This window comes from Paramisgurnus dabryanus, chromosome 15, assembly GCF_030506205.2.
Source record: "Paramisgurnus dabryanus chromosome 15, PD_genome_1.1, whole genome shotgun sequence".
In the NCBI taxonomy this organism is placed as follows: Eukaryota; Metazoa; Chordata; class Actinopteri; order Cypriniformes; family Cobitidae; genus Paramisgurnus; species Paramisgurnus dabryanus.
Genome location: NC_133351.1, coordinates 4,929,668 through 4,955,830, shown reverse-complemented (window position 1 = coordinate 4,955,830; position 26,163 = coordinate 4,929,668). Strand labels below are relative to the sequence as shown.

General features: G+C 37.9%; 1 protein-coding gene across 1 annotated transcript in view; it reads left to right on the top strand.

Annotated features, from left to right (window-relative positions):
* The window catches only part of igfbp2b (insulin-like growth factor binding protein 2b), a 49,855-nt gene extending 24,000 nt beyond the window's left edge, over window positions 1–25,855 (top strand). Inside the window, exons 2-4 of the mRNA XM_065252275.2 lie at window positions 10,000–10,157; window positions 17,176–17,316; window positions 21,569–25,855. Coding sequence (XP_065108347.1) covers window positions 10,000–10,157; window positions 17,176–17,316; window positions 21,569–21,724 — 455 coding nt within the window. The 3' untranslated portion in view covers window positions 21,725–25,855. The remainder of the gene's footprint in view (window positions 1–9,999; window positions 10,158–17,175; window positions 17,317–21,568) is intronic.
* The last annotated feature ends 308 nt before the right edge of the window (window positions 25,856–26,163 follow it).

Sequence of the window (26,163 nt, the reverse complement as noted above, 5' to 3'; positions counted from 1 at the left end):
TCAAGGTAGCTTTGGTGTTCTTCATAATCTGCTATTGCAACTTTATTTTATATCCCCGATTTTACTTTTAGAGGTCATTGGAATTTTAGCGATGGGACGTTAAACAACTGAAACAACAGAGGACATGTTGCTATGGTTGAATCGATGACCATAAATAACACGCTGAAGTACATGTTAATTGGAAACATTACAAATATTGTTTCTTAGATTTCATCTGTACTCCAACCACTGGCTGTTTTTAGACCAGCTTTTGAATATCTTGGCTTCTTTTTGGTTTAAAGCCTAGCTTTGCAAGTGATCATACTGTGCGCCAATGCCAATTGGAAGCCATATCAAATTGAGAACTCCAACCTTTTTGCAAATCCCAAGGCAAACCATTCTGCATTCACCAAAACCAATAATTAACATTCCCAATCTCTCCGCACCTGGTCCTGTTTTGTCGGACACTGGCATAGCTTTAGAGTTCTGTGGTCCCCTGAAGAAAGGAAATTGAATTACACTCTACACTATTATGTCGTGGTATGGTGGGTCCTTGAAGTTACAACCTTCATAATAGCCCGTATGGTTATGTAACTAAAGAAAGAGCACCAGATACAATCTCCACTTTTCGGGAATCACAGCTGCTTGTTTTTCTTGCGTTACTTTTTAATACTGACACATTGTATGAGCCAGGAGCTCATGCAGCCTGTTTGGAAAAACAACATCTCTGTTTAACTCCCTGTTCATAGCCGTGTGGGTTGAAAGAGCATTTTCTATAAATGTTTAACCAGACGGGTAAACTGTGAACAGGTTTCAATCAATGTCTATGTCTTTGGTTTGTTTTCCTATAGCATGAAGTGTGCCTGAGGAACGTTGTGATCGGATTAAAGGAAACCAGACAGCCCTGAATGTGTCCAAAAAGTGACCAGAACTCGGTTTCATATTGCGTGACAAGAGCTGTGCGTGTCGCAGGTCATCTGACTGTATAGTGAAATGAAATTAGTATTTTAAACTTACAATCACAGTGGAAAGCTATGGAAAGGGAACCTGTTATTTCTGCCTATTAGAAACACATGTGTGATGTTTTTTGAGGCGTGAGCTCGTATCAGGCAACTAAAGCAGAACCGCCCTTAAATTTTTGTCAATGTTTGTTAATCCAGTCCCCTTAAACTTTACTTTATTAAAAGTGCTATCATTTAAAACACTATTATTAGCTTAGAATGAAAAGATAGAGAGCAGTTTTTAGCTTAAATGGCTTTTTTTCAAAACTTAGTCAACTACCTATAAAGGCATCTTTTAAAGCAACACTTGATTGATTTAAACACAACCCTTGTCGCAATGAATTATAGGTTTACTTTCTCTGCGAAGGACATGCGCAATGTCAACCTAAACTGAAAAAAATTGTCAAGTTAAGTCAATTAAAATTAACTTTAAATTTCTTGACTAGTACGGAGTTGCTGTAAATTATAAAAAAATAAAGTTAAAATAACTTAACGCTTTCCCTTAAGAGAATTATTTTTTACTGTAATATATAATTCCACTATTATCCACTGGGGGCACTCTTAACCAATTTATAAAAAACTAATTCTACAATATTGTAAACTCCTTGTATGTTTTGATCACAGTTCTGAATCTGAACTCTTTCAAAAGACATTTACAAAAAAAATGATATTAATTCAGCTTTTTGTTCAAAATGTTGTCTTTTTGAAGAAACCTATATTTCTCTGCCAGGGTCGTTATTTTCTGCTACTATCCTCTGGCCTGGCCGGACCGTTGATTAAGCATATTTTTTTATCATCACTTTATTATCCTCATTGGGTGGGGAGAAAACTATGCCATATAATCAGAAATATTATATATAGACTATATTTAGGCCAAAGTAACAAATGTGTCCAAAAAGTTACACAAATTACAAAATGATTTGTAAAAGTTACAAAATGCAACGCGAGTCATGTGCGGAGTCTCCTCTGGCACCCATCACGCACCGGGTCTGTTCTGTATGATGTAGCTTAAGTGCAACACGGAGTTTGAAGATGTAAAGAAAAAAAGAAAAAGAGGAGAATTAACTTTAAGCAAGTTTGGAAGAAAGTCGAAGGCATGGAATGTATACATTCTCACTCGTGCCAGTAGCCTATACGCCTTCTTTGTTTTCCTTTTCTTAAGTTTTTACTATTTCTAAATTCTAACTTGGAAACTTTATTGACATCACTCTAGTTAAGGCGATTAGTGGACCTTTCAATTCACGGGTTTCATTTAATTCTATTTTTTAAACGTAAATGTAATATTTTTTTGTCTTAAGTTTTGTTTCAGTTTGCAATGCCTCCTGCGCAGCGGTGTAAAAATAAGATATTTTTCGACTTTAAAATTCAAACATCATATCCTAAATTGTCGGAATATATTCCATATGTATTAATTTGGATTTCTAGATGTTTAACATTAAAATCGATGCATGGGAATAATTTACATTAATTTTTGAAATGCCCACCACTCTTAAATGCGCAGGTTCCTTACTGTACATCGAGGCTTTACAATTTAGTTCCTTTCATGTCGTTTTAATAATTTAATTCAATCTTTTTTACTTTAAATGTTTACTTTAAATGTTCTGTTACATTTACATTTGCGTTAAACAACGCGAAACAATTTGGCTATATTTTTAAATAGTTTTTGAAAAGATTACCTTTTTCTGATATGCAGGATAAGGAGTTATTTGGAGAAATAACGCTAGTCCTTGGGACTTTTGGGCTGTGTGATTGAAAATCAAAAATTCTCTTCTGAGACATTGCGAAGCTGATAGGCTACAGATAGCCTAGTAATTTGTTTTATGTGGCTGTGAGTGTGTGTGCTTGTGTGTTATGCTTATACGTAGCCAACGCAGCTTATCGGCTGAATCGCAATCACGTTGTCAAAACAAATCTGATTGGCTAATACACACTGAAATAAATTAAATCATTTTAAAATTACTAAATTAATAATTCTCTCTTCATCACACAGCCCAAACATGACATACAAAATGTCTTGGAACAGTAACAAACAACAATCAGAGATATTTATAAGCTATCATTTTATGGTCATTGCAGTTTTAAATCTTTGCCACCAGGGGGTGCTGCAGCACCTGCAGCACCCCCACTTCCCGCGGCCATGCATATCTTAGTGTTTTAATTATCGATATGCACTGCTTAGTTTGAAATACTTTCTACGTTGCAAGTGCTGTATGTTTTGAAACCGAGTCCGTTGGAGACTTTACAAGTGCCACTTGACTTTTCATCTGCTTGTCATCTGCATGAGAGAAGCAACAGAGAAAAGTCTCTTTAACTACACAGCCCACACACCAAGCCTTTGTAAAGACACAGGAAGTTTGTGTGGGAAGTGTTGTTGGTGTGGGAGCGTGAAACAGGGATGCTTCAGAGGATATGTAATGGCAGGTGTCTGCGGTAAAGCCAACCCGCCAGAAAGTTCTTAAATGAGGCAAACTCATGAGCAACTATTCTTAGATCTTCCTCACAATTGCGTTTGAAACTTAAGACTGGATTGTGGATAATGCTCAGAGCAACCACTGGCCAGATATCCAGGCTCCTGTACTCATCCTACGCTGACATCATTCAACCTGGTCTGGGCATCTGGCCTGAGGGTTTTGCTGGTTTTTAGTGTCGGTGGGACAGACACTGAACAGACAGTGATGAGATCATAGACCTACTGTAAATGCAGTTTTTCAAAGGGCCATCTAAAGTCCAAGTGACCTGCAGTGTAAATTTGACATAACCAAGAGAGACATCTAACCAAGTTTGTACCAGGAAGAAAAATACACTGGCGTAGAGGTTTGTTCAGTGGTCTTGTTATTAGGAAAAAGAGTGCTTTGATACACCCCACTAGTTTAAAGTTGCCAGATGATTTTTATTTAAAGGAATACTTCACCCTAAAATTAAAATTTTGTCATTATTCACTTACCTTCATGTTGTTTCAAACCCAGTGCAGTTTTTTGGTGGAAAGCAAGTGTTTGACTCTCAATTGATTTTGATCATGGCTTTATATTCAGAAACAAAACCCAAACAACATAAGAATCATAAATGTTGGCCATACGTCTAAGTGATAATGTAGCCTGTATGTTAGCTCGTCATTCTTCATGGATACGTTTTCCCTTTAGCTTTCCAAAGCTACAAGGTACTCATAATCTTAAGTAGGCCTAGTTAAACAGCCAAAATCATCTCTTTTTACATTTAAGTATTGGGTAGACGTTTATCCAAAATGACCTACAGTGCATTAAGTATACATTTTCATTGTGAATTCCAGCAATTTCATTGTTGCCAGCACAATGCTCTACCAAATTACCAATTGAGCTACAGAAACTAAAGCTAAATGAATTTGAATTAGTGTTCCAACATCATATCTGAGCAGATGCATTAAAACTAGGGCTGTTAAAATTAACGCAAATTCATTTTAACGACATTCATTTTATTAACGTACGATTAAGGCAAAGTGCAATTTATGTTTGACCCGTGGCTTAGCATGTTTTTGTATAAATTGAGACACATCCTTATGGTGCATTCCCACCAGCCGCGGTAGAGGCGGCAAAAACGCTCTATTTGCACGTAGTTGGACGCTTGAACATTTGAGTTCATTTTCGCGTGAAAGCCGCGCGTGAAATTCTAGTCATTCATTCGAGACATTCAAATTTGCGTCATTTGAGGTGCTTCTGCGACTTTGCTAAGACTTCACCATTGCGCTCGCTTTCTGTAATCACATTACTTCTACAGCAAGGTCCTGATTGGTTAACGTGGCGCGGAAATCCACAGAAGTTCATATTTTTCAACTCGCGCGTTTTCCGCAGCAACGCTCAATTCGTGCGGAATGCGCTATCCGCGCCGTACCTTTCGCGCATTCCACGCCTTTTGCTGCGCGCTTACCGTGTGGACCACGCCACAGGTTGCCTAATCACGTCTTTGCATTGACTTAACATGAAAATCACTCGCGCTTTCCGCGTGTACCGCATCTGTTGTAAACCCTGCATTAGACAGTAAATAGTCATTAAACATCTAAAATGATCTTTATTTGTACGTTTTCTAATACAAAGATGCGTCTTCATCATGGCCGGACTTACCATTGGGCTTGATTGGGCTTAAGCCCCTTTCTTGCGTTCGTTTGATTTGGTCAGTAATATGAACGTCGTTTTAATTTTCTTTTACAGCCTATTGTTTGGTCTATTGTGGTTAACTAGACCTTAACTTTGTAAGGAATGGTGCATTTAATTTGTTAATATATACGGCGTAGCCGCGATGGCAAAGGATACCCTTCAGTTTTCATATATACTTCTGCGTCGTCGTCCGCGTCGATGTGCAAACACACATGCAGACCGCTGGTAGGCAGTATCCATGCGTGTAACCAGAGTAGCAGCGTGACCGTCAATGAAGAAGCAGCTTGCCAAGTTTAACCCACAAACGAAGAAGAAACAGCAACTTGTTATGTATGTTTTGAGATGACCAGCAGTGATGGAAGTAAATAAACAGCGACTTTTGTTGCAATTTGAGTTAAATCATTCCTCAACTTGAACCATCTTTGTTCTCACCATCGCAAACAGAAATACCTATGACACAGTTTTTTACCTGATGGGAGGGGTTCTAGTGAACCAATCACAGCGCTTGTGGTCCACGTAAAACTGATGCACTGTTAAAAATTTGGCGAGGTGCACATCAGGTTAGGCAAAGGCTACGGATAACCTACGGCATAGACCTTACATACGACTATAAATTGGACTTAACATGATATGCGGGTATACGGCGTATACCCACTAGACTTTCATTCAACATGGTCAATTTTTACACGTACGCGTGGATTCGCATACAGTGTGTGTGACGCAATTTATGTCATCAGAAGAATCCACGCATGTTGGAGCCGATGGTGTAGTGGACAGTGCTCCAAAATATGGTGCAGGCGCACTTCCGGTGACCCGAATTAAAATCCTAACTCAATGACCTTTGCCGATCCCATACCCCTCTCTTCACTCTGTACTTTCCTGTCATCTTCTTAATGTCTATCAAATAAAAGGCAAACACAACTAAAAGAAGAGTGCGCCGTGTACTTTACACATCGCCGGATTTTTGAAACCCTGCGTACTTTGTACGCGAAGGTCGCATATGTGCACCTACAGGAGAATGCAGTATATAGCCCAGGAGACGCATTGCATTTTGTCGCAATGCACATGCGTCGAACGTCTGTGTACGCGTACGAGTCAAACAAACTATACTTTGCAAGGCTGTACATTCGACCATTTGCTTATGTTACCGTACATGTAGAAAACAGACTCCGGCTTTAGACCAAATGCAGGTTTACTGTCTTCTCTAAATCAACCTGACCATAACATTCAAAACCTTAGCATGATATGCAAAAAAACCACACCCATGAATATGAATTGCTTTTTCAACAAACAACAAAGGTCATGGGTTTGAATCCCAGAACAGTTGATAAAAATATGAATGGATTGAATGCACTGTAAGATGCTCTTGATAAAAGCAAAAGGTCTGCCAAATGCATAAAAGTAAAGTTTAGGCAGTGATATTCATTTGATTTGATTTGATAAACATTATTATTTATTTAATAAATAAAAACATTAATAACACATCATAAAAATACCATTATGGATTCTTCCATGAGTTTTCTTTAAACTTAAGAAGTTTTTTTTTAAAAGTCTTTTTTTGTTCACCTGTATTTTGCCAGACACGCTTTGATTTAAAAGGCACAGATATCTTTACAGGCGCCTGGGACTATCTGAATCAAGAGCTGTTATTAATCTCTGCCTTTAACTTTCTCTTTGACCCACTTTGATGCTCTGCCAAAACACTGATCCTGGGTTTGTTTTCATTGACAAAAAAGAAAAGCGCAGGATTAGTGCTTTCAGGTCAAAGACTGCAAGCAAGTTCCTAAGACTACTAAAAAAGTGCTTTATTTCGCATTTGTTTAAATAAAAAATGATACTGTAAGCAGTATATTTTGCATGAAAACTAAAAATTAACATTATGTAGAGTACTCATTGTAGCATTGACTCCATCCATTGAACCATGATGTTGTCTCAGTATGATTTTAGAAAAAACATCTTGTGTGTTTTAATGGATGCAAGAAAATTTGCCATTTTGTACAGCTGGTTAACATTGTTATTGCAATTTTACTAAAGCATTTATTTATTTATTTATTGCTTGAATTACCCGTTAACATTTTATCATGCACACAGCATGTGGGGTATGTTTTCCTGTAGCTCAGCTGGTAGAGCATTGCATTAGCAGCACAAAAGGTCATGGGTTAAATCTCAGGCAACACACATTGATGTATAAACTGTACAGCTTGTCTCTTTGAATAAAAGCATCGGCCATATGCCTAAATGTAAATGTATTTTCAGAATCATTAGTAAATGTTTGATACATAATCAACTTTTTTTTATAATACAATACTCTATTTAATAAATTGCTAGTCTAGTCATTTAAAAACTGGGAAAGGTCTAATACTTTTACATTTCTGCATTTGGCAGATGCTTTTATCCAAAGCGACTTACAGTGCATGACAAGGTATACATTTTCATCAGTATGCGTGTTCCCTGGGTTCGAACCCATGACCTTTTGCGCTGTTAACGTGATGCTCTACCACTGAGCTAGGAGCACATTGTCTCCCGGTTTCACAGATGAGGCTTAAGTTCTACACTTAAATGCGTATTTGAGCTGTCTCAAGTGAAAATAACTTGAAATGACAGATTTAAAAATGTGCCAGTGCCATTGATTTGTCTCAAGATGCACACAAGTTACATATTTTTCCAAGGCATCTTTATAAAAGATTCTTAAAGGATTAGTCAATTTTCTTAAAAAAAATCCAGATAATTCACTCACCACCATGTCATCCAAAATGTTGATGTCTTTCTTTGTTTATTCGAGAAGAAATTATGTTTTTTGAGGAAAACATTCAAGGATTTTTCTCATTTTAATGGACTTTAATGGACCCCAACACTTAACAGTTTTAATGCAGTTTAAAATAGCATTTTCAAAGGACTCTAAATGATCTCAAATGAGTCATAAGGGTCTTATCTAGTGAAACGATTGTGATTTTTAACAAAAAAAATAAATAAATAAATAAAAATATGCACTTTTAAACCACAACTTCTCTTCTTCTTCCATCCGCGTGAGGCGCCAGCGCGACCTCAGGTAATTACGTAATGACGTCGAAATTTGCGGACCATTTTAAACAATAAACTGACACAAAGACATTAATTAGTATCATTCGACATACAACAACGTCGGAACGTGACCTCTTGACGTGATGACGTATTACGTGAGGTCGCGCTGGCGCGTCACAGGACCGGAGGAAGACAAGAAGTTGTGGTTTAAAAGTGCATATATTTTTTTCTTGCCAAAAATGACAATCGTTTCGCTAGATAAGGCCAGATGCCTTGTTTGAGATCGTTTAGAGTCCTTTGAAACTGCAATTTTAAATGGCATTAAAACTGTTACGTATTTGGGCCCATTAAAGTCAATTAAACTGGGAAAAACCCTGGATTTTTTTCCTCAAATAACATAATTTCTTCTCGACTGAACAAAGAAAGACATCAACATTTTGGATGACATGGTGGTGAGTAGGGCTGTCACTTTTTATTCGATATTCGAATATGCATTCGAACATGACGTGAAATATCCGTATTCGAACTATAAATAAACCATCCGGTTTTTAAAATGCCATGTGTGGCGGATTTTTACAGTAACACCTCGTAATAGGAAGGAGGCTGAGAGTGAGACCGACGACAGCAACTGTGCGCAAGAGAGGGAATCAAATGGGACCAAAATGAACCTCATGTGCATGTCAAGATAGAATTATAGTTTGTATATAAAATGACATGTTGTTTATAGTGTTAAATATTATAGCAGAATAAAAATACGTGTTAATACGTTCGCATTATGAAATTAACTTGTATGAAGATAATTTCATCATTTTTACAACGCAATGTAAACTTTATATTGAACAACAACAGCATTCGTCTTGTAAACGGATTTGAAATGATGATGTGTTGACTGTCGCACGTCACATAGACGACAGAGTCAAGTGAGATCTGCTTAACTCATCTATAAGTTTAATTTCATCTCAAGTATCAAAGGGTTTGTGCTCTCTATCATTATAAACGGTCAAGCAAACAGCACGCGCAGAGATAATGCACTTGTCAATGACGGCTCACAAACGCGCGGGTTATAGGCTGTATGTGTGCTTGTTGTCAATGAGATTACTTCTCACAAACACGCTCAAGCGCGGGATATGTGTGCTTGTCAATGACGGGCATTAAATCCGTCGAATTCCGCAGAGTTTTCTGCCGAAATCTGCGGGCGCGAATTCCGTTTGGGGGGGGGGGGTTGCTAGATATTCGAATATATTCGGATACATTGCATGATATTCGAAATCCGTTCGAATTTGATTTTTCTCAAAAGTGACAGCCCTAGTGGTGAGTAAATTATCTGAATTTTTTAAGAAAATGGACTAATCCTTTAAACATCTTAAAGGTGCAGTGTGTAATTTTTAGAAGGATCTCTTGACAGAAATGCAATATAATATACAAAACTACATTATCATGGGTTTACAAAGACCTTTTTTATAATGAATCGTTATGTTTTAATTTCCTTAGAATGAGATGTTTTTATGTACATGCACGAGGGTCCCCTTATGTGGAAGTCGCTATTTTGTGCCACCACGTTTCTACAGAAACCCTGAACGGACAAACTTTTTTGTCTCCGACGATGACATGTTGTTTTTTCGGTGGCGGCTACTGTAGCTTCTCTATGCATTTCAAAAGCGAGGGGTGAGCAGTGGGCTGAGCCGTTGGTTGAATTCGCAACCTCACCACTAGATGCCGCTAAAATTTACACACTGCACCTTTGATTTAAATGTGGCATAGTCCTGGCTTTAGCTAAGCCTTGTCTGTGAAACCAGGCCCTTTTGTGGCATGGTCAGTTTATTTCAAAATCAACATTCAATTCAGATTCAACTTTCACTTTTATCCATCAGGAGAGTTAAATGGCACACGACCCCCTCCTCAGAAGAAACCTACCAAGGACAACAACTACCAGCACATCAAGGAGATAGCTGTGAAGAATCATTTAAACAAGCAGAGGGGCAGGATGTTAAATCAACAGGATGATCTTAAAGTGCCTTACCCCAGACAGGTGCGTATCTCTGTCAGCATCTGACTGTCTTATTATTCAAATGGACCCTTTTACATGTATCTGGGTAGTGAAATGAATGTCTTAATGTTCATCTTAATTCATCTAATACGAAGAGTTTGGTTCCAAAACGCGATAAACGCCGTTTTGATTTACCACCAAAATCAGTGTTATATCAGGTCAGTATTAAAAAGTAAATACTTAATTTTACACAAAGTCTGACATCCGCTGTGTTATTCTGCCATCGTTTTTGCCTTTTTTCTCCCAATTTTTAATGTTATTTAACCTAAAGCTGCTACAGTATGTGAACGTTTGTAACAGAAAATAGTGGATTTCATCTTGTCACTTTCTTGGTATAGAAAACAAATTTTTACCGAAATTAGTCAAAATGGATTTATTGTGTTTTGGAACCAAACTCTTCATTCATATCCAACACAATCTCATGGCAACATGTACCTGTTTTATGAGGTGGTTAAATTCGTATGATCTTATTTGTACGTTAATATGATCTGCTTTCCACCGTAATGTTGTTTCCTATTCGTGTTCGCAAAATTTATTTATTTTCCTATTGGTATACCTACTAAAAGTCATTTCTGTCAATTCTTGGCAGTACACTGCCATAAAGATGAATTCAAAATTAATAGTCAGTGTCATTTAGGGGCATTATCCCGGACAGACTTTATCCTAGTCCCAGACTAAAATGCATGTTTCAGCTGGCAATTTCAAAACACCTTGTACTGACAAATACTCAGGAGGCAAAGCAGTATTGTTTTTGTTTGTTAAAACTACTTAAATGTCCTAATATTACTAAGACCTAGTCCTGGATTAAACTGCCCCTTGCTATAATATGTACAAGTAGCTTGTACAAACTAAAAATAAAAATTTTCTTGAATCCTTCTCCACAGACAAGACAGAATACAATGAATCATTGCTATCAACACAAAACAGATACAGAAATTACAAAAAATACAAGAATTAGAAAAAAAATACTAGTTATGGGATTTTTTTTAAATAAAGTTTGTACCGAGCCCCTAAGGTGACATTGGAGTAAAAAAAAACTAAAGTTTAGTTTCATGTGCTCACGGGAAACCTTCATGTGCAGAATTTTTTTTAAAAGTTTAGTTTCACGTGAGGACGCGAAAGTTTCACGTGAGCACGCGATAGTTTCATGTGCGCACGCAAAGCTAAACTCGATAGTTTCACTTGTGCACTCAATAGTTTCACGTGCGCACTCGATAGTTTCACGTGCGCATGCAAAACTAAACTTTATTTAATTTTTGCTCCATGTCCCCCAGGGGCGTTGCTAGATATAAAGCTCTACTGGGGCACAGGCCCCCCATTTTTTCTTTTCTTTTATCTTGAAAGCCTGCAGTGTGCAAGAAGTGTTGTCTATACAATTTCCTTTGCTTAACCCACTATAACCCACTATAACAGAGGTTTTCCTGAGATTTTTCTTCTAATGTTTGAGACCTGACTGGGTGAAGATGTAATTTGTCTTACCTCCCTTAAACTCATCATCTCTCATTTTTGCTTCCCTTTCCCTGTTTTGCACATGAGCCAATAGTAATCGAGTCAAAATAAGATTATTATTATTATTTAGAAACTTGCTTTAGTCTTGTCATGTTTTCATAAGCCAACTCGCGTGGAGTCACCTGGACTTTTGTATGCAGCTGCGCCTGCTGAACAGACGCGCACGGACATGAATTGGTGTGTGTACGCATCAGTGTGACTGCTGCGTCGCTTTTTCAAACGTGATTTGGTTAACTACGTTGCATATAGATCCGTTTTGCCTAGATTATATTTGTTAATTAATAGACAAGTTAACTGCTAAAATGTAAAACGGCGCACAAAAGATTTACACTGGGGCACGTGCCCCAGTAAAAGGGGTCTAGCGACGCCCCTGATTTCCCCTTAAGGGCCCCGTACAAACCTAAACCCCAGTTTTGATTTAATATAAATTTTTCCTGAATTTTCTGGCTTTGTACTTTTTTACTATGGCAAAAAAGCACGTTGCGTATTTTACAATATGTATTGTACTTTTATTTTTTGCTTTACTAAATAAGGCCATTCTGGCTAATTGAGATTATTTGAAATTGGTGATCATTTGGATTTCCTGAATTGAGTGCATCGTTACAGCTTTAGTAGAGTAGAGAAAACATTAATGCCAGTCGTGTGAAATGACCTTTCTTAACCAGGGGGCCGGGGCCCATAGGGGTCCCTCAAGACATTTCCAATGGGGTCTCAATATGACTTAAAATTATTCAAAATAAGACCAAACAAGCATTAAAATAATCCAAAGCAAAATGTCTTATTGTTTGGTTATTTTTGGTAGAAAGAGGGGGCTTAAAATACTGTTGTGGCCAGTAGGGTAGCCTTAAAGTAAAGAAGGTTGAGAACCACTGCATAGATGGTCACAGACCTGTATGCACCTGTGTTTAGTGCTGTACTGCCCCCTTCTGGCTGTCAGATTTATACACCATATGCACACATACACAGGTTCAAAAAAACACAGACATTTCTAACTAACTTATTTGTAATTTGTTTAGCCCTTTATATTAATAATAGTTATGTGCCTAAGACTGTTTGTCAGTCATTCCTTTGTATGTATTGGATATTTTATTTACATGTACTGTTCTTTATTTTGTTTTTAAGAAAGATTTAGGTTGTTACTCCTCTAGGTGCATAATTACCTAATAATGTATGAAGTGTAAATCATTGGGCAGTGGCGAGACGGTCAAAATCAGATTGCCAAGGCAGTACAGCCTGTGTCTATGTTGAAACAAGGACTGAGCCGCTCCTTGTCGAATTTGGCCATCACACAGATCCACAGCGAGTTAATTAACTTTTCTTGGACGTGCATCATGCTTTACCTGGACCTTGAAATGTTTAGCCAAGTGACCACCACCACAAAAAACTCAAATCTGCAGTCTTTATCAGATACCAATGGACTAATTGTCCTGCCAATTTACTGTAGTTGGCAAGTTATTTATTTTTTACGTATGAGCTCTTTGGCTTTCTGTATGAGCTCTTGTAGGGTTTGTTTTGCTGTGAATTTATCTCGATTAAGACCGAGGCTGCCAGTTTATAGTCCCATGTTGACACATCTGTGCTGTTAAGTAATCCTAAAGTGAATTGATGTTTAACACAAGCCTGTATCTGCATAGATTTTCCTCATAATTAAAAAGATTGTATAGCTACTGAAAATAATTCAACAAAAGGGCCGCCAGTGAGACTATGAATAACAGTACTGGTTTGGTTCCGATTGGTTTGGCTTACTAATATATTTGCTTTTGCTTATTATTGTTAGTGGTGGGCAACAGCAGGGTCCTGGAAAAACTGTTATATTCATATTAGCGTCTAAAAATGATCATATTTTGATATTTTTTCTTTTTTATTGCATAGTATATGTAACCTGAAGTGCACTCTCAGAAATAAAGGTACAAAGGTACAAAAGTTGTAACTGGTGCAGAACATATTCAAAACTACACTTATACCCAAAAGGGGGCATATTGGTACCTTAAAGGTACATATCTGTACCAAAATCGTACATATAATGACCATTTTACCAATCCCATGGACAATTTCTGTAATTACGATTTTGTTCTCATTCATTTTAATTTAATGGTATTTTTGTTTGATGAATTATATTTTTTACACAAGCAACACAAACATCTTTGCTACAAATGAACATTTGAAGTTTGTTTCTATTACTTATCATTCTTGGACAATTACACCAAACGTGACAGAAGTCCAAACGTTACAACTTACCCCATAGGTGGGGTTAATTGTAACAGGCAGGGGGTTAGTTGTAACATTTGCTAAAAATTAAGTTTGCAGGCAAATATTTCAATACTATTTTGTCTATATACTTAAAGTGGATATCGTTTATATATATATATATATCTACTGTATAAAAGACAGGTATCTATTCATCCCTCATCTAACCATAGTTCAATTATAAATGGATACAAATGTCTAAATATGTGAGAAAAAGCAGCACAATTATGACAAAACATTTTTTTTATATGTGACCCAGTCTGAAAAACCATACTAAAGTCTCAAAATCAAATTCTGAGATAATGAGCATCAAAAAGCAATTAATTTAATTATGATTTCAATCTTGACGTGACCTTATTCAATCAATATTAAATATATGAACAAAAATAAATTTTGACACACAATTTTAAATAATACAGGCACGTTTATTTTGTTGGCAGCCAGCAATTATTCGTGTGTAGCCTATTTAAAACAACGGCAAGAATTACGCTAACAATAGCTGTTTTCATATCGTAAATGCTGAGGGGTTAGTTGTAACACAGCGTTACAATTAACTCTTTCCCCGCCATTGACGAGATATCTCGTCAATTAAGAGAAAACGCTTCCCCGCCAATGACGAGATTTTCCGTCTTTCCGCAATACCGCTATTATCCGCAACTTTTTAAAACCGGAAGTATTGCCCTATGGCAAGCTGCTGCATGTCCGTGTCTGTTTTAAAGATCGCTCTGAATGGGATCTCTATGAAAAGTCCGTCACAAATATGGAATTATTTTTGCTTTTTGCTCAAAATATGGTGTTTTTGCAAAAACCTACCCATATTCAAAAGCTGATTGCAAAAGAACCACTAAAGGTAGGATGAAACGGTTTTTTTTGTTTGAAAGCAGAGGGTCTGTTCTTTCATTTGGTATATTGTATGTTTATTTATTTAAAGAAGAACATTTTCTGGAAGGCATTAAACTTTGGTGAAAATCATGAAAAACGCTGGCGCTGGCTGGCAACTTTTTTTAAAAACGCTGGCGGTGAAAGAGTTAACCCCACTGGTTAAAAATATTTTCAAGCCCACCAAAAAAGTTGCTAAGAGCTTCAGACTGATGACATGTTTTAGTCAACAAGACACTGATTAATATGACATAATATTAGATTTGGTATCTTACACACCCAACTTGGAAACCGAAAAAACATATGAAGAAAAAATTTACTTACATGCCACCAAAACACTCGTTCATCAATAACTCTATGAAAAAACATTATAAATTTCCATAAATTTGCGAGAGACCGTCTTTTGGCAGCGTAAAAAAAATCTCGGAAAAACAAATTGCTCAACCCTGTGCAACAATGTAAACAGTTTGTGTTACAACTAACCCCACATTAGTTTTTGTCCCGTCCACCCCTAATATTCTTAGCATAACCTAAGATTTAAGTCAAATGCATTGCACCCCTGACCCCAATACTTAATGTCAACAGCTTAACAATACTTCAATAAAGCATACCGAGGTACAAAACATAAAAAGAGCAGGCGGTGATATTCCAGGGCTCGCAAAATCGCTAGCCCGACGTCCCGGGGCTATTGTTAATTCCTGTCGGGCTACCGAAATGTATCTCCGCCCTGCCCGTCGGGCTATCTTTGGGGGAAATAATAATTTAATGTTTTTGCTTTGTCTCAGATTTAGTTAGGTAATTATATTGTATGTATTTCGGCCGCGCGTCCTCTTGTCAGTCATTATCCTCACGTAACAAGTGAAACTGTCAGGAAATGAAGTGAAAGCATAAACCCATCCTTTAATGTGCACGTCTGAAATGCTCGCGACCCTCTGCACGCGACCCTCTGCACGCGCTTTTCCCGGCTTCGCTCTTCACGAGCACCTGTTTGCCCTTGTGCTCAGCGCAAACTCTTCATTTTTACCTCATAGACTAACATTGTTTTAGCGTTTCTTTTTTCTTTCTTCAGTTAGTAACTTAAATATGTGAGAAGGAAAATATATTTGAGGGATTTCCGATCGATTTGACACGTCTATGCTATTATGAGAATATAACGTTAGCTTTTCATAGGTGATTAAACAGCATTGGTATAATATTTTACCTAAAGCGAATATAATGTTCATTTATAATTTCGTTTTACCTAACATTATTCTAGCGAAAATAAACGGCTATGGTAAGATCTATTAACCTAAAGGGAAATAAATGTTTATTCCTTTTTAATAAATATCTGTTTTAAGTCTTCTATATTGTGTTAAAGTCACTGGTTGTTTATATATTTGATAAAATACTATGTTATCTAAATACAATATGTGATATGTTGAGGTATTTTATTATATTAAATTATATTAAAAATAACTTGTGTTATAATACATTCATATAATATTTCAGTATTATAACAATTCAATTATTCTAACGTTAGGGCAACGTTAAAATAACCTAAAAATAACATAAGGGGAATGTTTATTTTCTTTAAGAAAACATTCCTTGCTATTTAACAAAAACCTTGGAAAATAACATTCTAGAAACCAAAAACTAATTAGGGGAACGTTTTGGGAACCAAATTGTTAGCTGGGGATGGGGATTTTTTATTCGGGCTAGTTGTATTCATTTCGGGCTACTAAAAATGAAAGAGTGCCTGCCCGAAGGGCTACCAGGGATTTAAAAATTTTGCGAGCCCTGTATTCAAACAAAATATATACAGTAGAGTCCAAACCGAACAACCACACAAGTAGGTTCATCAGTATCAGTAGCATAACCATCAGGTGTCTCATGAAACGGAGAATGTGGAGTGACGTCATGTGCGATGACAGCGGTGGGCTGTTCATTGCTTTGTGATGGAGCACTTTTCATCCATATGATACGGATAAGATCCCTGGCAGGCTCTCTGTCCCCAGTGTCCTCTCATCCCGAGCCAAGCGGTGAGCAGCCATCATGAGAGATATACTGGGCAGGAGAAGGTAAGGGAGTCTGGAATGGACTTTGATGCCAATGTCTGTCGCTGCGGAGAGGTGGAGAGAATGAATCGAGCCAGAAAATTAGCTCTAGTGCGAGATTAATATCAGCCTTACAAACGTTTCCATGAGGCCGTCTGTTTATCTCGCTTTTTTTTTTCATATATGGACTTCTTTCATATAGGTAGGCTACTTTCATGTCCCAGAGGTTGATTTTTTAAATTAAAGTTTAAAGACTTTAATTGTCTTGATTGATTATTGTGTAGATATTACTAAAATATTGAAACAAACTGTTTATGTGTTTGTTTTTTCAGAGTCAGTGTCAGCAGGAACTAGATCGAGTGCTGGAGGAGATCTCCAGGATGACTTTCCATGACAATAAAGGGCCGCTGGAGAATCTGTATGACCTGAATTTTCCAAACTGTGACAAGACAGGACAGTACAACCTTAAACAGGTAAACCGGCCAGCACCTTATCTCAGTCTTTACCACAGTATTCGTTCCTCAGACAGCTTTGTTTCAAACCCATATGAATTTCAATAGAACACACTAGACAGAAATTTGGTGAGTCACTGTTCAGTTTTATCATCAGTTTTGCAGATCAAAGTTTTGAGAGTGACAACCGCATTTAAATCCAGAACTGAATCTCCTAAATTTTCATCCCATTTATGTACGGAACAAGACTTACTGCGGAAAATGCGATGATTGACACGGAGGTAACCATAGCAACGTTCTGCCGTCTCACTTGCTTATCATTCACTGCTACGACTAAAATAGTACTACAGTGTTATGTTCTGCAATTTTAATAAACCTTCATCTTGGCGTTGTGTGTTGTATGTATTAAAGAGGCTACTTCAAAGGGAGTGCAGGCTTGCAGTGTTGCCATGTCCACGTCTTTTTTGGGCTTACATTAAGTAATAATAATAAAAAAAAATAAATAAATAATAATAAATAATAAATAATAAAGTAATAATAAGTCATTGTGGTGCTTAACTGTTTTTTGGCCTTGGCTCATGAATCGATCAAGTTTTTGGTGTTATTACAGTGGAAAGGTGCCGGTCCCAATATTTTTTGTCTTTGAGGTAAAGTGTTTGGATTTGGTTTGGTATATCATGTGCAAGATCTGGCAACATACATAAGTAAAAACTCGTAGCTCCTTGATTTTTTTGCACTGCACATACAGAAGACATTTTTTCCTTCTAGGCTTTTATTTTTTTAAGGGAGACCTGTCCTGTCCATGATGCACCATTAACTCTTTCCTCGCCAGCGTTTTTAAAAAATGTTGCCAGCTAGCGCCAGCATTTTTCATGATTTTCACAAAAGTTTAATGCCTTCCAGAAAATGTTCTTCTTTAAAGGGACACTTCACCCATTTGCATAAAGCTTTGTATAGTTAGAACCCCAGTCATGTTTTTGGATGGTCGTGCATCATTTCTTCAGTTGCCACTGAGACAGGAGAAATACAGATTTCAGTGTCGCACTTCCTTCTTTCAATAATGTAAAAATCATCATATTGCATCATTGAAAGAAGGAAGTCCAATATCTTTGTTAAGGGTGAGACTATAAACACCCCTTTTACTGGTCAAATCGGCACCTAATTCAAATTGTATGTTACATTTCCACTACAAATATGACACACTTTCAATAAAGATTAATGTTTCTAATGCTCATTTAAATATATAAACATACAATATATCAAATGAAAGAACAGACCCTCTGCTTTCAAACAAACAAACAAAAAACGTTTCATCCTACCTTCATTAGTTCTCTTTTTATCACCTCTCAAATATGGGTAGGTTTCTTTTTTAAAAACACAAAATTTTGAGCAAAAAGCTGAGATAATTCAGTTTTTGCCAATTTCTTTTGATAGACATCAGATGCAGAGCGATCTTTAAAACATACACAGAGTTCTTTCTCTTTCAAATGAGGCGTTATTCTGGGTTGTAAAAGTTGCGGAAAGCCAGAAATTCTTGTCGTTGGCAGGGAAGCGTTTTCTCTTAATTGACGAGATAACGCGTCAGTGGCGAGGAAAGAGTTAAATACTTCATCAACAACTATTTGTTTGGTTCGGGTTTTGCACACACTACGCAGAGGCCTCATACACACTGCTTTTGGGAGTGACAACCGCATTTAAATGCAGGAGTGAATCCCCTAAATATTCGTTTCATGTCTGTACGGAACAAAACTCACTCTGGAAAATATGATGATTGACACATAGATAACAATAGCAATGTTCTGCCATCTCGCGTGCTTATCACTCACAGCTTTAACCAAAATAATTAAACAGCGTTTTGTTTTGCAGTAAACTTCCTGCCTTGCCGTTGTGTATTGTACGCATTTGTGAGTCTTATGCTGAGTTTACACCAACCGCGTGGTTGCGGAGCCGCGCGGAAAGTTACAAGAAATGCCGTGCACAGCGCCACGCGAAATGGGGTCTCGCGCACCCAACGCGCGCGACCGCCCACTCCGCGTTAAAGTCATTTTTGCCGCGCGCACCAACGCGCCCGTGCGGACGCGTCGAGTATAAACATAGCTTTACATGCGAGCTTCACGCGCGAAAGAGGTTGAAACACGTCTTCTGCGCCGGCCGAACGCCTCTTCCGCGCCACGGCACCTCCTAAAGCTATGTTTATACTCGACGCGTCCGCACGGGCGCGTTGGTGCGCGCGGCAAAAATGACGTCAACATGGAGTTGGGTGCGCGAGACCCCATTTCGCGTGGCGCTGTGCACGGCATTTCTTGTAACTTTCCGCGTGGCTCCGCATCCGAAAATGACCGAACTCGAGGCGATTCTGTCCGAGCAGGCAAGCCTGTGACGTATCTCTTTGATCAATCCAAGCAAAACAATGTATATATTTATCTGACACTCTGGAAGTAAAGTATGGAAACTTTGCAGTTTAAAATACGAATTATTTTACATGATTCAGAATGTTTGGCTTATATTTGTATTGAATGAACCACTAAACGAGGAATAAAATACAAACCTTAAGATATCTGTACTGTTTGTTTAGTTAAAAACGTTAATGAAATGATAATGTTTAATAAAGACATATTTAAAAGATTGTTGTTTTATTCATGTTCTCATATTTATATATATATCAAACTCTAATGTTAAAAGCACCAGGGTTGTTCCAGCAGACGACTTCTTCTATCCTCTTTTTTGTGTTTGTTTTTGACTTTATTGCTCGCGTCGCCCCCTGGTGATTCAAAAAATAGTGCAACAGCGAGCGCGTCAACTATAAACGCCTCGTCCGTTTGGTGAGACGCGCGCGCGATCCGCGGAGGCTTGCGTTGCGGACCAAAGCGCGACCATAAACAAGGCTTAACGCACGTCTTTACGTCTTCACATTGACTTAACATTGAAATCACTCGGGCTTCACGCCTCTACCGCGGTTGGTGTAAACGCAGCATTACAGTGTTGCCACGTCTTTTTGTACTTGCATACCGTTTTGGCGCTTAACCGTTTATGGCTTTTGGCTCATGAAGCGATCAAGTTTTTGGTGTAAATAAAGTGTAAAGATGCCGGTCCCAATATGTTGATCTTTGAGGTAAAGCATTTGGATTTATTTCAGTTTATTATTGGATTTTTCTTGTTCGCCGTTTTTTTTTCATGCAAGATCTGGCAACACTAGTCAGCAAACCCTCTTTCTTTTTCAGCACCGCACATACAGAAGACTTTTTCCCCTTCTAGGCATTTCTTTTTTCAGAAGAGAGTCATGTGTATGATGCACGTTTAAACACTTAATTAACTACTAGTTGTTCAGTTCGGTTATGTACACACTATGCAGAGTTTCTGTAAATGCGGTTGTCACTACCTGCATTTTGCAGGAGTTACTTCGGTTGTCAGTCCCATAAATTACTGAACTGTACGTGTACAGAACAGGGTTAAGCATTAAAATGTGAATTGAAAACCAAATTTAGCATGTAGTTTGTACGAGGACAATATGTCCACTTGTGATTTATTACATGCAAAATTTCATGCAAGCTTGAAACATCATGCCAAATAATGAACTTCCCCTGAAAAACACTTGAGAAATCATGAAGAGATATTGTCTCCGTAATGTCTGACATTGACAGGATTCCTACGATGATGGAAAACCTGGAAATTTCCGAATTACTGTGTTATGTTTGGCTTTAAAACTATGTCTGCGATCATAGGTCAGGCCAAATTCTGCCGAGCCCAAATTTATCCGAGCTATTCTGTTCATGTTTATTTTATAGCTCTATAGTTTATTGTATGTCAACACTTTGTATGTCTCATTGGTGTCTATATGCCAAGAAATTGAAATGCATTTGAGATGAAACCAAGAATTATAAGCAATAAAAGATGTGTTTACAATAATGATATAATATGAGATGAAGCATGTTGCGGCTCACACCAGGACAAACCGGGGTTGTTGTTTTGATGTAAAAACCCTTTTTCCCGTGGCTCAAAACTGTGTACACCCAATCATGTTCCTCCTGTAATTACCATAACTGTCCGTTTGTCAGTTTTTGTTCTTTCTCATTGTCTTTTTTGCCTATTTTGGGTTTCAGCGTCACCTATGTCCACTTCAATTATGTCTTTATTTTAGTAGGGGTCAGTGACACATGCTGGGTCAAATGAGGCGGTGGGACGGTTTTTAAGGCTACGCTTCCACCCTGTAGAGCTTTTTTAAACCCCCAAAGTAACCCCGCCCCCTATATTTTTTATCTCTCCTGTCTTTCAGTGTCACATGTCCACCCATGGACAGAGGGGCGAGTGTTGGTGTGTTAACCCTCACACTGGTATCCAGATCCCCTCTTCCCTGAAAGTAAGGGGAGACCCCAACTGCAGTCAGTACTACGGCGGTCCGGAGCTGGAGCCACCAACCATCCTGCAGTAAAAGACGCCATCTCTCCAATGCGGAGACGCCTGGGTCGCAACCAAGTGCGAGAGGGATGTGCATGTGTGTAATTCTGTATATGTGTGTGTGTGTGTGTGTATTTTCTAAATAAGTACGATCTGTATTGTCAATAGGAGGCTGGAATGAGACACATGCCGGCAAAGACAAATCAAGGGCACCCTTCCTATCTCTCAAATCAAGATAACTGTACACTAAATTTACCTTTGAATGATTGTTTCTTCTGCCTATTTATAGGCTTGTTCTGTGCCTTTAATCCTGTGACCGAATTTACTTCTAGAGATATTTCAGGGAGCCTTATATACAGCATGTGCAGCTGTCCCATGCAAACACATGCCCTTTGTTGGGTTATTCTGTCTTTTGTTTTTGGAGTCCCTATAAAAATGGTGCGATATTCATGTGCACCGTTGCTTGACTCCAGAGACAAAACATTGCAAACACAATAGCAATCTAAAAAAAGTGGAATGATTTTCTATAAACACATGACATCCTTAAGGATTAGTTTACCCCAAAATTTGTATGGCTCTTTTCAAACTGAACAAGTAAGATTTTTGGGAATATCAGATTAAATTTGAACGTGAGTGGCAAGGAATTTTATACGGTGCGCTTTTTTTCCTTTTTGTGGAGTTTGTTAGCCCTTTGGCAGTACTTTTCGTTTTCCACAGAAGAAGGAAAGTTTAAAATGACACGAAGATAAATAAATGATGACAGAAATGACGGTTATTCCTTAAACAGAGATAGCGAAGAGTTTTCTCAGTGGCAAGGGCGCCTGATTGGCTGATTATATAGTTATAGAGCCGTTACACGACTATTTCATGCATTTAGTTTTTTTTACTTGGCAGACAAATTCATTCGATGGTTAATTCAGGAATGATTGGTTTGTGCTTATTTGTTGGTCTTCGTACATGCATCAGAAGTCGTCTTCGCATGACTTATCCGGTCTTTTTTTTGCTTCCGTTAGGCGTACTGTACATGTTTATTTTAACCCTTTACAAAGTTAAAAATCAGATTCTATCTTATCGTTTAGTTTTCGGACTTAAGTCAGCGGAAAATCTTTTGAAAAAAATCTCCATCGGCTGATTTTATGATTGATTACTGTTGTTGCTCGTGTCCGTCCCAGCTACTGGCAGTTGATGGAGCTCGGTTCTCACTTTGCCTCTCAACCATGTGCTAGAATGCAGGTGGTGTATGTGTGCTTGCGGTAGGGATCAGCATTTACTAATGATGTGCTGACAGAGAGCTAGATTAGGACACAGGCCTGACATTGACAAATGTGGTATAAAGTGGGTTAAGTGCATATAAATAAACACAAGTTTGCCTGCTGTGCCAGTGAGTTATGCTCACCTTACTCCTCAGAACTTACGGGCTGGGTTAGCGAGAGCAGTTTTAACCCAGTTTGACCCAACTTTTTTTAGTAAATGCGGTAGTATGACAAGTATTAATTACTTTTCTTAATGGAGCTTTGACATAAACATTGGGTCTGATTCACTAACCGTGCTGACACACATACTGTATACTAGTATACTATATGTAAAAATGACATTTACACCACAGTTTACATAAAAAATAAGGCAAATATCTCAAAGAATACATTTGTATTGTTATTAAAAATGAAATAAATAAGATCCTAAAATAATAAGTTTAATATCTAATTTACAGTAACAAAAGAAATCTGGATAAAAGTGCATCAAAATTTTATTGGCGCAGTTTCCAAGACCGGGTTTTGTTTAGGACATTTAAAGGAACACGCCAACTTTAGCTTATTCACCATATCCCTCAGAGTTAGATAAGTCCATACATAACTTTTTTCATCTTCGTGCATGCCGTGACTTTTTCTGACGCCCCCGTCGCTAGCCTAGCTTAGCACAAAGACTGGAAGTAAATGGCTCCAGCTTGCATTCTGCTCCCAATAAGTGACAAAATAACCCCAAAATAAGGTCATATGAGAGACAGCCATCTTTTAACAATATACATACTGGGATCTATATTCTCATTTCTAAGTGTTTATCTTGAGACAAAACAATGGCACAGATATATTTTATTTTATGATATGCCAGTGCAAGCTCAAAGATGCATTTTAGTCTTGGACTACACTTAAAGCTGAAGTGTGGTCCATTTTTATACCTACACGAGGGTCCTCGCACAGACACACATCGCCGGATTTTTGAAACCTTGCGTATATTGTACGTGTAGGTTGCGCATGCATCTACAGTACAATGTAGTATGTAGCCTAAGAGATGCATTGCATTTTGTAGCAATGTGCATGTGTCGAACGCCTGTGTACAAATACGAGTCAAATAAACGATACTTTGCAAGGCCGTGCATTCGACCATGCGCATAATATTATGTTCACGTACACGTAAAATAACAGACTATACGCTTGGTCTGAAAAGCCAACGTTTTTAAAATGGATTTTGGCTATTCACAGATCTTGTGCATGCATGTCAGCCGCATATGCACTTCTTTTTGAGAAAGTGATGAGATGATTGCATAACCCAGATGCATCCATATTAGAATAAATATGTGCCTACACACCTGATGTGCAAATATTTGGATTAAGACATATTTTCTGCCATTTTTAAATGATGCATTTGGCAGATGCTTGTATCCTGTGCAACTTCCAGTACCTTCACGGGAATCGAACGCATTGGATTGAATGCTTCATACAGCTTCAGGAGCACTGTATTAGTGAATGAGACCCATCTTTCTAGTCATATCATAGACCCTTAAACCTGAAACGAAATTTTTATTTACAGCGGTTTAATCTGGATGGGTTGGTCGGCAGGCAACATTCATCGATGATAGGTTTTATGTTAATTTGTGCGCATTAAAGGGAACATATCATGAAAATCTGACTTTTTTCATGTTTAAGTGCTATAATTGTGTCCTCAGCGCTTCTATCAACGTAGAAAATGTTAAAAAGATCAACCCTGTAACTTAGTTTTGGAAAACCATTCTTTGCAAGCATGTGAAAAAATAGGTAATTGAAATTTGGCTCCCCTTGTGATGTGAGAAAGGGATAATACCGCCCCTTAATCTGCACTATCCAACCACGGCACTGCCATTTGGTGCAGAGATCAGCTCATTTGCATTTAAAGGACACACCCACAAATGGCACATTTTCGCTCACACCTACAAAGTGGCAATTTTAACATGTTATAATAAATTATCTGTGGGGTATTTTGAGCTAAACTTCACATATGTACTCTGGGGACACCAAAGATTTATTTTACATTTTTAAAATTGAACAGGTCAGATGTTGGTTAAGATTTAGCATTAATCCTCATCTATATGATTTAATCTAAGTATTTGCAGTTGTGGGTTAGCCTTTTGATATATTAAAAAAATTAACCTTCAGTAACTCTCACAGTATTACCTTAGCTTTCATGTATTTGCTTAGCATCGTGCTAACTCCAGCTACAATACTGGCTCTCCAAAATCCTCTTGTGTAATTTTTGGTGGCACACAGCTGAGACATGGGTTACAGGTTTTTTCAGTTTGTTTCCAAAATAGATCGCCGCCTGCCCTCTAGCAGTACATTAAATTTTACGGTAGCTCGAGTTTGGCCTAGTTTGAAAACAATGAGAAACCAATCCCTGTGGTTTTCGGGCATATTGATTTGCCTGAGAGGTTCCAGTGGGATGGAAGTGTTCACCTACGTGTGTTTGTGTGTGTGTGTGTGTGTATGTGTGAATGTTTCGATGCTGTGCCATGCCTGGAGCCAGAGGGACGGTGGGAAGGATTTCATACCATCTGGTGCAGTGTTAAACTGTCAGAGCCGGTCTCTGCATTTGGAGACTCTTATGACTTGACAAGGGGAGTTTCTTGAGCAAATCCAAACGTTGTGTGCCATGCCAGCATCTCGCATGCGTTTTCCCCCTGTTTTTCATTGCGTATTCTGTGTGTCAGGAGGTATTAAATAACGTACATTACTCAAACATTCTGGACACAGCATGCTCCATATGTCCTGTGTCATGCGAACGGTGCACGGACTCAATTTTTCTGTACAACTGCAATGGAAAAAGCCATAAATGCATGCAAAAATAGACATTGGTTTTAAATTCTTGTAACAAAATCTAGCATGATTAAACGTATTACCTTTCAGACCTATGACATATTTGTTGGGTTTTATTTTTCTGCATTTTTATGACCTTGCTCTTGTGTTGTCTCATGAATGCTGTCTTATGAATGATTCATAAGTTCCTCCATTAAATGCACGTTTACTGTTTAGGGTTCCTACGGTTATTTTAAACCTATTTTTAATTGAGAATCTGGGATTTATATAAACCAACACTTGTTGAGAAAGCAGTTAAAATCTTTATAGTGTGAAAGCCTCATGTATACCGGCTGCCTCTACATTATCCCTTACATATATCATAAATAATAATTAGCAGGGTAACTTTGCAGTATACCACATTATA